Here is a 17,008-nt window from a genome sequence, read left to right as displayed (position 1 = left end):
ATACACATACATATATATTACATTACATTTTATAACAGGGATTTACAGATATTTACATGAAGCGTACATTGCAGAGGCTTGGATGTTTAGTGGTATTGTTGTATATGGTGTTGTGTGTTATTTGGGTTGCATGATTTGTCAAGGTACAACTTTTGCAGTTCTAGTTCAAGTTCATAAGTTCAAAATGTTCTTGTTGTACCTCAGTTGTGTCATGGAGATGGATGTGTTCTTTTGTTGTTACCCCGTCATTTATGTGGTCACGTTGCACAGATCTAGTCCTAGGTTATTTAGTTTGGTGTGCATTTTGTCGAAGTTTTTGTGGAGGTGCTGGTTTTTGACGATCATTTTCTTGTAGGCAATATTTATTGTTGATGGATGTCGTATGTGCAGATTTTGGGTTAGTGGGCAGAAGAAATGGTAGTGGTCTGCATCACCTCTCTCCCCGCAGATACAGTCGTCTGTTATTGAAAGGTTTCTCTTGTTGAAATATGTTGGGTAGGGGCCGTGTTCGGTGAGGTAGCTTGTGCTTGATGGTCTGGTGCTTTTGGTTTCCGTATTACATGTTGGATAGAATTCATATGTCCGTCTGCCAGTGATGCCGTTGTCCCATGTCATTTGCCATTCTTGTTGTATTTTTTGTCTGATTTGGTTCTTGAGGTGTGTTATGGGAAGTTTGATATTGATGGGGGTGGTTTCTTGGTTTATGGCTGCTTCTCTTGCTAGGCTGTCTGCGACGTCGTTTCCTCTATTTTAACTGCGGCCTTTAATCCATTCTATTGAAATTTTAGTCTGTGGGGTTTGAAGAGTGGTGGAGTTAATTTCATAGGCTATTGAGGATTTATTGTGGGAGTCTGAGTGCAAGGAGAGCTGCTTGGCTGTCTGTTTTGATTAGTAGATTTTTGATGTTGGAGGGCCAACTGTCACGTCTACAACAATGGCGGATCTTCCTTTAGTGAGGAGGAGGTCGGGTCTAAGATTGAGATTGGAGAGCGTCTGATTCTCTGCCTCGATAGTCCATCTAGGAGAAGCGGCTTTCTTGATTCTTCCCACGATGGTGTTATGTCTTGACGTGAAGGCACGGCTGTAGCGCATGCAGTGGCATACTACGTGGGCGAGGGTTTCCAAGGAGAAGGAGCAGCGACGACATCCTCACATTCCATTATCCTGGCGGCGGGCAGCATTAAGGGGAACGAGGTTTAGCCTAGCGCGATGAATGAAACGCCAGTCAGCGAAGCGGGTGAATTTTCTTTTCCGGAAGAAGTGATAACTGGCTTTGGAGGCTGCGGCGCATTCAATAGCCTTCCCTTGATTAGGAGAGCATAGCTTGGCAGCTCTGTCGGACTGGAACGTCGTACGGAGTGACCTGAAGACTTGACGTCGGCTAGAGGAGTACAGAGTGATGTCTTTGAATGTCATGGAAACATCGCGATTGTCATCAAGATTCCACCGTATGCCAAGGCATCTAGATGCACTCCGGGCGTTGGATCAGGAACTGGAGCAGGTGTTGGAGGTATTAAGGAATGGGCCACTATCATGAGCCGAAAGGAAGGCGGCGAGTTCAGCAGTAGAGGCAGATGTCTTTGTTCTAGAAGAGACAGTAAAGTGCAGGTCATCCCTCGCAAGCGCGCGGACGTAAGGATCCCTGGAGGTAAGCAGCTTAAACGCCCCATCCACAAGAGCGATGTCAGAATCCTCGGCCGAGACGGGGATGCCAAAGCAAGCACCCTTGGTGCTCCCGTAATGGTATTCATTAGATGCCTCTGGAGGCACATTCAAAGTGGTCTTCAAGAGAGGGCGAATGAAAGAGTCGAGGCGTGATCAGACTTCTTGTGCCTCGCAATTCTCATGTCGAAGTGGAGCGAGGGGAAGAATGACTTTAAGGCGTCGAGGCGCTGCCATGGCGCAAGCTTTGATTCCAGTATGGCTTTAGCAGAGCGGAGGTGGGCATTGTGGCTGTCATCATCCGGGGGAGCTGGAAGCCAATGGGTCTTCCGAGGAAGATGCCACAGTCGCCATCAGCGAGGCAGCGGATAGGGGTGTCATCGATCCGGAGGATGGAGGGCCTAGTACCAATTGGTGCAGTTCCAGAAATGTGCATGGAGAAGCACTTGCTGGGGTTGAAACGCAGCGACATCTTTCCGGTCAGAGAGGAGGCCTTGTCAACAGTTGACTGGAGCTCCGAGGGAGAGTCACAGATCAGGAGCAGGTCGTCAGCGTAAGCCAGGACACGATGAACGGGATCATTACCTTGAAGCTCACGGATGATTGGAGCGATAGTAATGTTGAAAAGGAGGCCACTAAGCGGGCAGCCCTGTTTCACTCCCATAGTGAACGGGATAGGATCAGTGAGACCGTCGAGAGTGAGGAACTGAGTACTTGAGTCGCTGTACAGAGACTTGACAGTATCAATCAGTTGTGGTCCGGCGCCGTAAGCATTGAGGGCAGCGTAGATGGCCTGATGTGGAAGGGATCCAAAAGCGTTCGAAAGGTCAAGAGAGGCGAAGCAGATGTCCTTTTTAGTCCGTCTTGCTCTCAGGAGGCGTTGTTGTAAAACATAGTTGTTTTCAAACACACCATCATAGGGCAAGAAGCCCTTCTGACAGTGTGAGAGGACGTCGTGTTCAAGGATCCAATTGGTGACTCTCTTGGCAATACAACCAGTGAACAGCTTCGAGGCCGTCGATCTGAGGGCGATCGGTCTCCAGTTCTTAATGTCAGTGGGCTCACCGTGCTTGAAGAGGAGAACAGAAGTCGAGAGCTTCCAGCAGTCTGGGATGCGACGGGCGGCAAAGCAGATATTAAAGATGGAGGTGAGGACTGTTGCGTCAGGATACACTGACCGCCAGTGCTGGTAGCTGATCCTGTCGGGACCGGGTGCGATATTTTCTGCAGCACGGAGACGTGCCGAAACTTCCACAGAAGAAAATGGAGAAGAATCAACTGTGGCTGGTGCAGGTGTGACACAAGAGAAGACAGATGCATCAGCACTGGGTGTGTCTGTGAGATTGGAGAAGTAAGCAAAGATGGTATCACTGGGGCTAGGACATCTGGGAGCATCTACTTCAACGATTAGACGTACGGCACGACGGCGATTGCGGCGGTACAGTTTCTGCAGCTTTTTAGGATCATCAAGTAAAGAAGTGGAGTCCCGGGCGGAGGGGGTGGACGAAACGACAGGAGGCAGTTTTACGTGTTCCGTTATGATTCCAGTGACTTCGTCCATGTAATCCTCAAACATGCGCCATTCAGACGGGGACGAGGCAGCTCCGAGTGCGAGGAACTTCTCTTTGTAGTGTGCGATGGGGGATGGAGAGGAGAGTTCATCAGGTAGAGGAGAAGCATCATCAACGGCGGTGATGTCCATAGTCGAGTGAGTCTAGAGGTGGTTCAAGTGGTAGTACACCAGAGGCTGGAAAGCCATCAGGAGGGTCAGGGCTGAGTAGAGGAGCATCAGGAGATGCAGGAGACCCAGGAGCGGTGGGAGGAGGTAGATCCTGGCTGGACTTCTCAGGAGACATAGGAGCGGAGGGAGGAGGTAGATCCCGGCTGGAGTACTCAGCAGGCAAGGGTGGAGCAGCAGGCATAGAATGGGGAGGTGGTAGTAGTAGTAGTAGTAGTTTTATGGCGCAAAGCTCAATAGGCCATATGCGCCAAACACAGGATTCTTTTTTAACATACAAACTAAAGGAACAAAAAATATAAAGACAACAGCACACTTTTAAAATCGAGGCAAGTAAAAAGATATTTAAATGATGGGATGAAAATGCTGATTATAACTTTGATAATTTGAGATGCAGTATAGATATAAAATCCTAAAACATCTGATTAATTAAAATTCCAACATAAAATCTCAGGACAAAATCAAATTTAATAATAGAAACCTGTTTCCTTGAGGTAGTGAAACAAATTATTATTGACCTCTCTTCCGATTAAACGGTCGAGAGGCAGGTCGCAGCTATTAAAATACTTCTCACGAAGATTATTAAAATATGAACATTCAATTAAAATGTGATAAACTGAAAGACAAACATTACAAGTTGCACAAATAGGCTCGTTCTCAGCTTTCAAAAGGTAGTTATGTGTCACTCTACTGTGACCAATTCTAAGGCGAGTCAAAAGAACTTCCTCCCTGCGATTGCTAGTAGTATCCCAATGCTCTATTTTAGGCTTCACCTTTCTCAACTTGTTATGAAGTTGAAGGTCCCAAAGTTGCTGCCATTTCTTTCGGATCTTCTCTTTTATGACACAACGGATATCTTTAAAAGGGATGAGGCGGCCGGACATTTCAACAGCAGATTTCGCTGCGATGTCCGCCAGCTCATTGCCCTTTATTCCTGTATGTCCGGGGACCCAGCAGTACAGAAGTTCAAATCCACGACATTTCAATTTAATATTCAACTTGAGAACATCCACTATCACAGGATTCTCAGTGCTATAAAAGGATTCTAAAGCTTTCAATGCACTGTAGGAGTCCGTATATACAATGAATTTTCGATGGTGCAGCGTTGAGATGTACAAAAGCGCATAATATATGGCAGTCAGTTCGGAGGTTAAGACAGAGGAAGCGTCGTGTAAACGTCTGCCTTCCATGTGGTCACCAATTATACATGACATGCCAACATGGCAAGCTGACTTAGAGCCATCCGTATATATGGGAACATAACTCTAACTCCTGTAACTCTGCCTGTGATCAGCAAAAATTTGTCTGTAGATGCTCTCATCAGTAGTTGTTTTTCCGTAATTGTGGAAAATGTCAAGAAGGTGGATTAGTGCATTTTCCCAAGGTGCAATTTCAAAATGCTGTACTGCCTGTGGGGAAATATCAAACAGGGAGAATTCTTCAATGAGGGGACGAACTCTAACAGGAAAAGAAGGCACACAGGATGGACGTGCCTCAAATAAAAGGTCACAGCTATTTTCACATATACACAAGTTATAAGGATGGTCAGGTTGAGATAAAATATTAAAATAGCGTAAAAGAGACAACTCCTCACGCCTCAAACGGAGTGATGGCTCGTGACAGTCAACATCAAGGCTCTGCACAGGAGATGTCCTGAAGGCTCCAGAACAAATCCGCAGAGCCTGATGATGAACAGGATCTAGTTTTAACAACACTGAAGACCGGGCAGATCCGTAAACAACTGAGCCGTAGTCCAGTTTAGAGCGAATTAGAGCTCTGTAAATGCGAAGCATGGAGCAACGCTCTGCACCCCAGGAGGTGTTCGCCAGGACTTTTAAGATATTTAGAACTTTGGTACACTTTTTTCTCAAGTTTAAGACATCAGGAAGGAAAGTCAATTTTCGGTCGAACATCACACCTAAAAATTTTACTTCAGGTGCAACTGGAATTACAAACCCATTGAGGTATAATTCCGGCTCAGGATGGAGACCTCGCTTTTTACAAAAATGCACGCACACAGTCTTCTGTTTCGAAAACGTAAATCCTTGTCTTTTTGCCCATTCCTGGATCCTGTTCAAAGCGATCTGGAGCTGTCTCTCTACATGTCTCATATCCACACCTCTACAGCTAATTTGTAGATCATCAACATATACAGAACCTGAAATGGTGGGAGGAAGTTGTTTTAATACAGAATTTATTTTTAAGCTGAAAAGAGTTACACTGAGCACACAGCCTTGAGGCACACCCTCTTCTTGTTCAAAAACATCAGACAAAACAGAGCCTATCCTTACTTGAAAAGTTCTAGCGTTCAGGAAATTCTGAATGAAATTTGGTAGGTTGCCGCGCAAGCCACTCTCGTGAAGATCGCGAATTATACCGTATCTCCATGCCTTATCATAGGCTTTCTCTATATCGAAGAAAATTCAGACAAGGTGATTTCTTCTTACAAAAGCTTTTCGAATGGATGTCTCTAGAGGAGCATATTATCTACGGTTGTTCTCCCCTTTCGAAAACCACTTTGATAAGGCGATATAATATAATTCTTTTCCAAGAAGTAGACTAGGCGGCTGTTTACCATCTTTTCAAACAGTTTGCAAACACAGCTGGTAAGGGCAATTGGCCGATAGTTCGAGGGATTCCTCGGGTCTTTCCCTGGCTTCGCAATAGGAATGACAATAGCTCTCCTCCATGCACTGGGAAATGTACGCTCCTTCCACACTCTGTTGTAAAGTGTGAGAAGGGCACTCAGTGACTTACAGGACAGATGCTTTAGCATTTCATAATACACGCCATCCAGACCCGGACAAGACCTATGTGTCTGCAACAAAGCTCTCTTTAGTTCAACCATAGTAAAGTCTCTATTGTACGGCTCAAAGTTGGAAGAGTTGAAAGCGATGGGATTTTTCTCAGAGCGTTGCTTGATAGAAAGAAATGCAGGTGAGTAATTTCGGCTGGAAGAAACGGCAGCAAATGTCTCACCAATTGTATTTGCAATTTCTTCTATGGAGCTAATCACTCGGCCATCTTTTTCCAGAAAGGAAAGTGAGTGGTCTTTGTACATTCCGCATGCTTTTCGAACTCTTTGCCAAACCCGCTTACTAGGCGTAGAGGATGTTATTGAGGACACATATGACATCCAGGAATCCCTCTGGCTCTGCCTTCTTACTTTCCGTGCATTTGCTTTGGCTCTTTTAAAAGCTATGAGGTTTCGCAGAGTAGGATATCTACGAAAAATACCCCATGCTTTTTTCTGTTTTTTCAGTGCTTCATGACAGTCGCGATTCCACCACGGTTTCGAATATTTTAGTGTTTTTCCTGATGTTCTAGGAATCGAAAGCATAGCTGCCTGAATAATAGTATTAGTAACAGCTTCAACAGCGTCATCGATATGCACACCTTCTACCATTTCCTCTGACAGCTCTGCAACGGAAGAGAAGAGTTCCCAGTCTGCCCTGTCCAGGATAAAACGAGGGACTCTCGACACGGGGTTTGCTCCTCTTCGTGCAAGAGACACAAAAATAGGATAATGATCGCTGTTGTACAGGTCATTTCCGACACTAAAAGTGCAAAATGGCAACAGAGATAGTGAACAGATGGCAAGATCGAGAGCTTGGAATGTCCTTGAAGGCTCATGGAAGTACGTATCTTGCCCATTATTTAGGAGACATAGGCTATGATCTTCGATCATCTGCTCTATTTGTCTTCCTCGGCAATTTGTATCTTTACTTCCCCAGAGTGGACTATGGCCGTTAAAATCTCCTATTATGATAAAAGGCTCAGGCAGCTGCTCTATTAGATTATTTAAATCTTGCTGATAAATGTGCTCATTTGGAGGCAAATACAAAGAAACAAATGAAACAATAATATCAAAATTTATTTGAGTAGCGACAACTTGGAGGGATGTCGTCAAAGGAAGTACATTTGAGGGATAATCCAGTGAGGAGAGGAGACCTACACCTCCACTGGCACGCTCACCTGCAATGTTATCCTTCCTGACGAAAGAAAACCTCCGAAGTTTTGCATGGTGTTCGGGTTTCAAATTTGTTTCCTGTATTGCTAAGCACACAGGATGATACACATTTATTATAGATTTGATGTCAAGGAAATTTCGGTGGAAACCGCGACAGTTCCATCACATGAGGGTGGCCATTATGAATGGTTTTTGTTTTTTCTGTGCTGTTCTTTTGTTTTTCGTGGAAGTAGATGCCTGGGAACTTCTAGACCCTCTTCTACTTCCATAAAGTCTGAATCCGCAGATTCAGAAATCATCTCATCAAAAGAGCTATTGCTGTGACTTCTATTTTTATTGGATATTTTATGTGTAGAAGTTTTGGGCTTACTTTGAATAACTGTTTCTTTCTTTTGTACTATATGTGTTGCATTTTCTTTTTGCTTGTTGGATGTAGACGGATGGGTTTTATTTGCTAGGGTCTGTGTGCCTATTGATGTTTGGGTGGCGACTGTACGAGATGATTTTACAGCACTGGCGTATGATGTATTTGGTCGAAGCTGTGTGCTCTGGACTAATCTTCTGGCTTCGGCGTAAGAGATGTTCCTAGTAACTTTTGCAGTCTGGATTTCTTTTTCCGAATTCCATTTTGGGCACAAGCGAGAAAATGCTGGGTGGTCACCCTTGCAATTTATACAAAGAGGCGCAGCGGTACAATTTTCAGAATCGTGGCCAATCTGTGAGCATCGGGCGCATGTAAGGCTGCCACGACAAGACGTCTTAGAATGGCCGAAACGCTGGCATTGGAAACATCGCATAGGGTTTGGAATATAAGGTCTTACAGGAATATTTAGATATCCGGCCTTAATATTCTTAGGCAGATCAGGCGCGTTGAAGGTAAGGATCACGTGTTTCGTGTCTATCAACTTACCTTCTTTACGCATCTTGATCCGCCTTACACCGCAGACATTTTGTTCGGAGAGCTCAGAAGCGATCTCTTCTTCAGAAACATACAGAAGGTCGAATTCTGAGATTACACCCCGACAATAGTTGAGTGACTTATGTGGTGTTACAGTCACATTCGCTTGCCCAAGTTTAGTTATCTGAAGTAAAGAAGCAGACTGGGTGGCTGAGGTTGTATCAATAAGCAAGTCTCCGGAGCGGAGACGCTTTATATTTCTCGGCTCACCAATACAGGACTGGATGTATTTGTTTATTACGAAAGGAGACATCTTATGCATTTCGCCAGAAGGACTAGAGATGACTAGGAAACGGGGACTATTGTTATGATTTTTTTCATTTGTATCTGTACGTAATTTTTTTGCAGTAGACTTTTCAGAAGTAGGTTGAGTGAGTGGTTGAGTGAGTGGTTTAGCAGTAGACGTTTCAGAAATAGGTTGAATGACTGGTTTAACAGTAGATGTTTCAGAACTAGGTTGAGTGACTGGTTTAGGAGTAGAAGTTTCAGAACTAGGTTGAGTGACAGGAGTGATTTGAGTGACTTGAGTGACAGGATTGACTTGAGTGACTGGAGTTACCTCGAAATCTTTTATTAAGTAAATATGAGAAGCCATAGTGAAAGAATAAAGATTCGGGTCCGACGGCCCCGCCCACCACGGAGCCCAACAAGGGAACACAGATTCCTGTGTTAGGGCTAGCCGGACCTATACGCAAACTGAAGCCCCACAGTAGGCTTTCCCGAAAGCAGGTACTCCCGAGAGCTTGACCCCAAGCCACTGACACAAGGACTAGTGACCAGCCGATTGACACCCGTGAGGACGACTAAGGTGCCTCCCGTTTAGCTGAAGCAGAGGCCAAAGCAGTGTGTTGGGGACAGTACCTCGCCCCTCAACTACCAGGACCCTCCTTTCCAGCGACACGGGTCTCCACGCACGGCAAACACGTGGGCAGTTTTCTCGCCACTTGAAAATTAGAAACAAGGTCTGTTCCAGCCTCTCGTGACGAGCCCCAAACTCCGTAGAGAGAAACCACAAGGGTGAAGGGAAGGGAAAAAGATCCAGCCAAGAGGAGAAGAGACGGAAAAGAGGATAGATCACTGGGGCTCCAGGATCGTGACACCCGTCTCACCAAGAAGATGATCCCCTGAAGGGCTAGGGTACCTCGGGATTGCCACACCCGTACTCACAAAAGTGAGCCCCCTGAGGGAGAATGGGGAGGTGGAGGCTGTCTTGAGTAATAGATCCTACTTCTTCTTCAGGTGCGTTGTTGATGACGTTCAGGAGGCGGGCCAACAGAGTGCATGGAACGAATTCTTTCCCTCTTGTGGAGGGCTTCATGGTTGAGGAAGCCTCCACGCGTGGGACAAGAGAAATTGCAGGTGCGACATCTCCACCGAAAAGTTCTACCAGTGGCAGCAACCGGTCCATGCAGGCGGAGATTGGAGTGCCGAGAAGGTCTGTCAGAAAGAGTGCAGGAGCAGGCGCTGCACCATCTGATGGTGAGACGAACAGAGGTGCCGTGGGCGACGGAGAGGTGGCGTAGGAGTGAGTGCCGAGTGTGAGACCAAGAGCTGGAGACGAAGTTCTTGTTGCATCCTGGCTCGGTGCATCTAAGGGCGTCGGGGACAGGAAAAACCAGGTGGAGAACATCATCGATGCGTGTTGTGACATCTGGACCACGAACGAGGCAAGGTGCGGTGACAGACGTGTTGCGAATGGCAACGGTGAAGTCCGTAGCAGTCATCTGAAGCATTCCCGTCTGCGGGTGATCCGCTGAGAGAGGCAGGAGGCGTGGAGGCTGAGCTTGTAGTGTCAGCAATCAGCATGACCCTACGTGGAGGTGCAGGTGGCGTCGGTGACGAGGAAGATCCAGGGCAGTCGACCTGTTCTCTGAGGGGAAGTGATGAACATGAATCCACTGGCAGGGTGCGGCTAGGGCACATCATCCCAGGAGGTGACGGAGGTTCGTAGTCCAAGGTCGTAGAGTGTGATGAGTTGAAAGAGCCGGCGAGGACAGGTGCAGGAGGCACAGCCGAACGGGGCAGATGTATGTGAGGAGAAGGGAGTCTAGAGCAGGAAGGAGAGCCGGAGCCGGTAGTGGCAGCAGGAGAGGTAGCACGGGGCGGCGATCCAGGACTGCAGTCACATGGAGAGGTGGTGCAGGTAGCAATGGCAGGTGAAGGGGTAGCAGACGAAGAGACAGGCGTCGAGGGACCAGTGTCAACAGGTGAGCCAGTAACATTGGTGAAAGAGCCGGTATTGGCAGTCCAAGCGGGAGGAGGTGTTAGAGGACGACAACCAGCAGCAGGGGAGACATCATCGGGCTGAACATGGAGAGCAGTGGTATAACCATCCTGTATCACCTGGGCAGCAGGAGGCATCAGCACATGGGGCAGCGTCGAGGCGGGCACCGGAACAAATCCTTCCCCAGGAGTGCTACTGTACAGAGTCCTCACAGGATCGGCGGTGGTGGAGCAAGCAGGAGGGCCATACTGACAGTCTGACGTCGCAACTTCAGGTGTGCGAACAGCGTCCGCATATGTAAAAGAAGAGTGGGAAGTCAGCGAGGAGCAGGCGTGACCGGCAGCAACACGGGAACGCGTATGATGGCAGACAGGAGATACTGTGCTAGTCGCAGGAGAGGCATGCGTTGGGCGGGCCTTCGCAGACACGTGAGACCTAGCGTTCTTCCTCAGGGCTCTCCTGCTTGGAAAGGCATGCCCGCATACATAGCAAGCGAAGGAGTCCGGAAGTGGAGCGCACGAGGTAGAGACAGGTGGTGCAGGAGTATCAGGGGTATCAGGGCTGGGGCCACTTGACATGTGTGTCTGAATTCGGTCGAGCAGAGGCCGCAGATGGCCACCCTGCCTCAGAGGTGGACCAGAGGGTGTCACGAAAACTGGCACATGTCGATGTTTGAGCAGAGATCCTGTGCGGGCAGAGTTGGAGACAACTGGAGTAGGCGAGGACATCAGTCCTTGATCGGTGGCAGGTTCCACGGTAGCGTCCAGACTGAAGCAATAGCGTCAGCATTCAGAGAATCATCATGGGAGCTTCCGGCAGCCAGTGTGAACCAGGGTGACCGTCGATCCAGCGGCTATCTGGAGGAACGCGTCGTCCGGCAGAAAACCTCCAGAGGGCAGAGGCAGGGATACAGGGCTCCGGGCAGCAGGTGGGAGGGGCCATGTCAGAGTCTGGCTTCAGAGAGATCCATTCAGGACAGCCGGTGGTGGAGATCGCGACCAAGGGCTTCTCACTGCAGGCGGCGGGCGTGGCCTTGGTCGAGCTGCGAGGCGTGGCGGGGAGCTCATCCTTCACAGTGTCCGAAAAAATAAAACAATAGGTAAGGCAGCAAAGATGCACGAAAAATCCCAGTGGCAAGATCAAAGTGAGGCAGCGGGAGGAGCTTCAATTGGAGCTTTGGTGGACCCAAGAAAAGAAGATAAGAACCAGGAAAAGAAAAAGGAGGGGAAGAGCAAAAGAAGAAGGAAAACGAGGGAAAGAGCAAAAGAAAAGGAAGAAAAGTAGGGAGAGAGTAAAGTAGAAGCCGCGCCCACCCGGAAGAGTGAGGCAGCGGAAAGGAAGCTTCAGGGCTTATCAAAACAGAAAAGACACCGTAAAACGGAGTATTTCTGAAATGAAAAGCGAGAAGTGATAGAAAAGAAACCATTTCTCACTAGAGACGACTGTAAAACAGACGAAGCAGTAAGAAAGGAGAAGAGAAAGTTAGGCCCCGCCCAGTACCGAAATACACTGCAAGCAGTATATTCAGTGTAGACGGGAAAGAACCTGCTAGCTCACAGGGAACCTGCACGCTCACAGTTGAAAGGGCCCCATTGAACGCAAGTAAAGAACGTATTAGAACCATCAAGCGTCAATGGGAGAGGAGAGAGAAAGAAAGAAAGAAAAACTTACATAGGATTCACCTTGACTCCGCTTTCAGCTCCGTCCACCAGACGAGTAAACTATTCTATCAGCATGGTCAGGAAATCTAAAAGAAAGAAACAAAATAAAACGTCAGATTAAGCTGATAAGAACAGATAATTTTATTGAGCGAATATTAAAATTTACAAACTATGTACATTATGTACAGGATTACACATATTTAAATACAACAATGTGCATTATTTACAATTATTTACAGGATATACAAAGTTTCACAAATGTTGGAGCACGCTGACTTACAAATGATCACAAACGTTGTTTGGTATTATAGTTCTCATAGGGTTGATTTACAAGTGTTCACAATATTATTCGCACAAAAGTTCACACAAATGTTCATGATTAAGTGAATGAATTCTTTGTTAAGGAGCTTAACACACATAGAGTTCTTAAGTGTGTACAGTCCTTGTACAGTCCATAATGTATGTTGCATGCCATTGCGTGATCTTTCCTTAATTCTCTAATTGTCATTGGTCTGCGTGGCCTCCTGTTCTTCAGTGTTGGGTGTTGGATTATTTTGTCCGCTTATGTGTCCAACATAGATGTTTTTGCTATGCCGTATGACATCACTTACACATAGCATGCGAAAGAGACGTCCATAGGAGCGAGAGCAGGCAATGGTTAAGAATTTGTCGTTGGCTCTATCCCAGGACCCTAACGCACCAATTACGAAGGGAACTATAGTGCAGTGGCCATGTTCACGTGCGATGGAGGCACGGAGAGCTTCGTATTTCTCTAACTTGCGCGCTCTAGCTTCAGCGAAGGCGCCAAGGTGATTCTCAAAAGGGATAGTAACATCGAGAATGAAAAATTGACCATCGCGTTCGAGAACCAAGTCAGGCCTTAGGCGGGAAGCGTCAAGGGCACGGTCAGCAGAGATAATCCTGAAATCCTTTTCACACATCTTTATGAGGCGGTCTATGATGGCATTATGCCGTTCCTTGTAAAGAGTGGAGTAGGCCATACAGTGGTCAAGCACATGTGGTAAGGTCTCTCTGTCAGCACCGCATCGTCGGCATCTTGGATCTGCGTTTGACCAGGGCTTTGCACCATTCAGATTTACCAGGTTGAGGCGTGCCTTATGGATGAATCTCCAATCACTAAATTGGGTGTAATTGCCAGAGTGGAGGAAGTGACTGGAGGCCTTGGAAGCTGCAACGCATTCAAGAGTCTTTCCTTGGTTGGGAAGTGCCAGGAGATGTTCGTCACGGCCAGACTTGCAGAATTTTCTGATGGAAGAGGCAATACTTCTTCTGTGGGCAGCGGTGGCAGAGAAGTCTCCAGCTTCAATGACAGGAAGGGAATTCTGGATTGACCAGTTGATCTGGAGTCTCCTTGAGGCGGCTCTGGCAGCAGTCCAGATGTTGCTAATACGATTTGATCTCCTGCGGTAATCATCGTCATTAGCGCCGGAGAGGAACGCAGCAAAGTCTGGTGGGTCAGCGTGGGAGGGAAGGCGATGCCTTACAGTCTCTTTCAGGTCGTCCCAAGCTAAGGAGCGAACCGTCAGATCTCGTGACGTGAGGAGTTTGAATGCAGTATCTATTGCAAAGATGTCTGCCTCCTCAGCAGCGATTGGTAGATTCATGGCACCGCTTGCAGGACTGCCGTACAGGTACTCATTTGCAGCACGATGGGGTACGTACAAAGTATCTTTTAACAGCGGCCTTAGGGTCTTGTCAAGCTTTTCCCACTCATGCTTTTTCAGCTGGCAGGTCCTCATGGCAAAAGTGAACGATGGGAAGAGAAAGGTCTTTACAGCATCTAGCCTCTGCCACGGGGCAAGTTTGGAAGTAAGCAGACGACGTCCATTTCCAATAAATCGCTCCAGGCTTGAGGGCGTGCCGTACTCTCCCAGGAATCCTACGGGTTTGCCAAGGAAGTCGCTAGTGTCCCCGTCAGAGAGGTTTCGGATAGTGGAACCAGATACGTTGAAGCAGGTGGGGCGAGTACCTACGGGGCGACAGCCAGACAGATGTAAAGAGGCGCATTTGGAGGAGTTGATATTAAGTGCAGCAGGAAGTGCAGAAGCGGTCAATGAGGTCTTCAGCAGGAGTAGGAGCCATGAGGGCAACGTCATCAGCATATCCCAGGATGGCGCCACTGTCAGCAGAAGCAGTTCTCCAGAGAATGAAATCCATGGTCGTGATGAATAGAAGTCCACTAAGAGGGTCTCCCTGCAGAATTCCGGCATTGATTGGAATTGGAGAAGTGAAGCCAGCTTCGGTGATGAACTCCGTGGAAACATCTCTGTACAGGTCTGTGACAATATTGCAGAAGTTTTGACCGGCACCCAGATGGGACAATGTGCTTGTGATGGCAGGGTGAGGAACCGATCCGAATGCATCTGCGATGTCGATCCAGGCGATGCAGATGCCCTTTTTTGAAGTTCTGGCGTCATTCATCCTTTTTTGCAGTGCGAAGCTATTCTCCATCACTCCGTCATAGGGCAGGAAACCCTTTTGACCCGGGTGAAGGAGGTTGTTCGTCTCGATCCAGCGGGACAGTCTGGTGCCCAGGAGACCTGAGTAGATCTTAGCAATGGTCCGACAGAGAGCAATGGGACGCCAGTTAGCAGGGTCTTGTGGATCACATTTTTTATAAATAAGGATGCTCCTCGATATTTTCCAGCACTGTGGGATACGTTGGAACTTCAGGCAGATGTTAAAGATCAGTGCAAGGACTTGTCCTTCAGGGTCCAGCGACCGCCAGTGACTATAGGTGAGGCGATCTGGTCCTGGAGCGGTATTCTCAAATCGCCTAAGTCTGGTAATTACTTCAGTCTCGGTGAAGGGTTCGAGGTTCACAGGTGAGGAGGCATTGCTCATAGGCGTATTCTCAAAGATGGACTGGTCAAATTCTCTATTCATGCGAGCGTTGCGAAAGTGAGCTTCAACTTGCGAAGGTGGGAGATCACAATTTCTTGTATCACCGGACATAATGAGGCGTGCAGCACGTCGCCGGTTTCTACGATACATCTTCTGAATCTGTGTAGCATCGTCCACGTTCGTAGGAGAGCCAGCAGTGTTCGGTGCTAGAACAGGTAATTTACATTCTCCCTGAGCATGAGCAACAAGTTCTTCTAAGATGTTTTCAAAATGTCACCAGGCCTCATCAGATGGATTACAACCGGAAATGTCTTCAAGTGCAGGAACGAAGCCAGACAGAGGTGTAGGAGCAGGAGTTGCGTGTGACAGAGGGGGAGGAGGAACAAGAGCACGTGAGACGTCCTATGTTGGCGTAGAGACAGAAGGGTCATTGGAAGGAACAGAGGTAGTCAATAAATTATCATCAGGAGTAGAAGGTTGTAATGGAGAGACAGTCATCGGTGGGTTTGTAGCCGCAGGCCCATCCGCTGAAGTATCGGAGTTCCTATGTAGGACGTCCATACGTCTATGCCACATGCGAAGGTTGTCAAGTCCTTTGCGTGAGGGGAGTACCTTGTTGCATCTACTGCAAGAGAAACGTCTTCTAGGAGGTTCTGGCGAGGTATGTGACGAGAGGAAAACTCCTTCTGACAAGCAGGGGTGGAGAGATGGTCTTCCAGTAATAGTTCTATTGCAGTAGAGGCAGACATAGCAAACAGATTGGATGCGGATGTTATGTTCAGTGAGAAGGTGTCTCTCCAGAGATCTACGCTGTGCAGTCCATTTGGTGGCACTGTAGGAGAAGCGGCAACTTTCTTCAGTGCAGTTAAATACCGGTGAAATGGGAAGGAAGACCTTGAGGCACGATGCATCGCGGCAGGGCTGGCGAGGAATGACGGCCACATTGGTGATGACGGAGCTGCTCTCAGGTGAAGAAGCAGAGGGGTGACGGTCCTCGTTCTGAGTCCTAAGATAGCGAGAGGAGGTGCTGCAATCCGAGTCATCATGAGGGCAGGAGTCCAAGGGAGGCTGGGAGGTGCCATTGGTCAGGGCATTGGAGCCGAGATGGACAGTCCTGTCGACGCGGCATGTGGACTCGGGAGCAGGAACAGCTGAGGCACCAGCGGATGTCATGTCCATTGGAGCAGAAGCGGAGACTGGAGGAGGCAGCGAACTTGGCAGCACATCGTTAGACATAAGGCAAGAGTCGCCGAGAGGTGATGATGTGGGAGCAACTGGGGACGGGGAGGCTGCAGGAAAGAATGAACCAGATGTCGCGGACTCTTGGTGAGGCAAAAGAGCGGCAGAGTAAGAGGAAGAGACAGGAGTCGGCGAAGGCCTTGGAGCAAGCGTGGCATGGCAGAGAGAAGACGAGTCCACGGGAATAGAGCTGAGGTGAACAGTCGGAGGAGTCAAGGCTGGTGAAGTAGAAGCTTCTGCAAGGAGCATGTCAGGCAGGCATGGCTGGGAGGAGCAAGCGTGGCGAGCAGCTGTCTTAGCTCTGGTGTGATGGCACACAGGCGAATCATGGTTAGAAGCAGGAGTCTGTACTGGTGCGGCAGGTAGCGGAGATGGTAGGCTCTGTACGCAGTCAGGACCATGTCGGTCGACGTGTTTCTGGAGCGTTTTCCTTCTGCTGAAGATCCTTCCACAGACATAACAAGGGAAGGAGGAGAAGCGTCCGGATCTAGCAGATGGGTCCCTGTCGTCACGCAGGCAGGCGCGAGAGCAGCTAGCAATGGAAGTGGCGTCGGAAGAAGCAGGAGACGAGGAAGACTGCAGCGGTGGGCAGGCCATTGAAGGAGGCATCTTATCTGGGCTATGTGATGAAGGCAGCGTGGAGGTGGCACCAGAGTGGGAGGTGGAAGGTGGCCTAGCAGTGATCCTTGCC

The 17,008-nt window shown here is 48.3% G+C and overlaps 1 protein-coding gene across 1 annotated transcript; it reads right to left on the bottom strand.

Annotated features, from left to right (window-relative positions):
* Nucleotides 1–12,368: 12,368 nt before the first annotated feature.
* On the bottom strand, nt 12,369–14,660 carry LOC118204357 (uncharacterized). Its single transcript, XM_085826502.1, has one exon. It carries the CDS (start codon nt 14,649–14,651, stop codon nt 12,711–12,713), a length of 1,941 nt encoding a protein of 646 aa, XP_085682628.1. The 5' UTR covers nt 14,652–14,660; the 3' UTR covers nt 12,369–12,710.
* Nucleotides 14,661–17,008: the final 2,348 nt, after the last annotated feature.

The sequence above is a fragment of the Stegodyphus dumicola genome, chromosome 11 (genome assembly GCF_044657685.1).
Source record: "Stegodyphus dumicola isolate Sdum_Otavi_A_Nest chromosome 11, ASM4465768v1".
In the NCBI taxonomy this organism is placed as follows: Eukaryota; Metazoa; Arthropoda; class Arachnida; order Araneae; family Eresidae; genus Stegodyphus; species Stegodyphus dumicola.
This window is presented reverse-complemented; position numbering and strand designations above follow the sequence as displayed.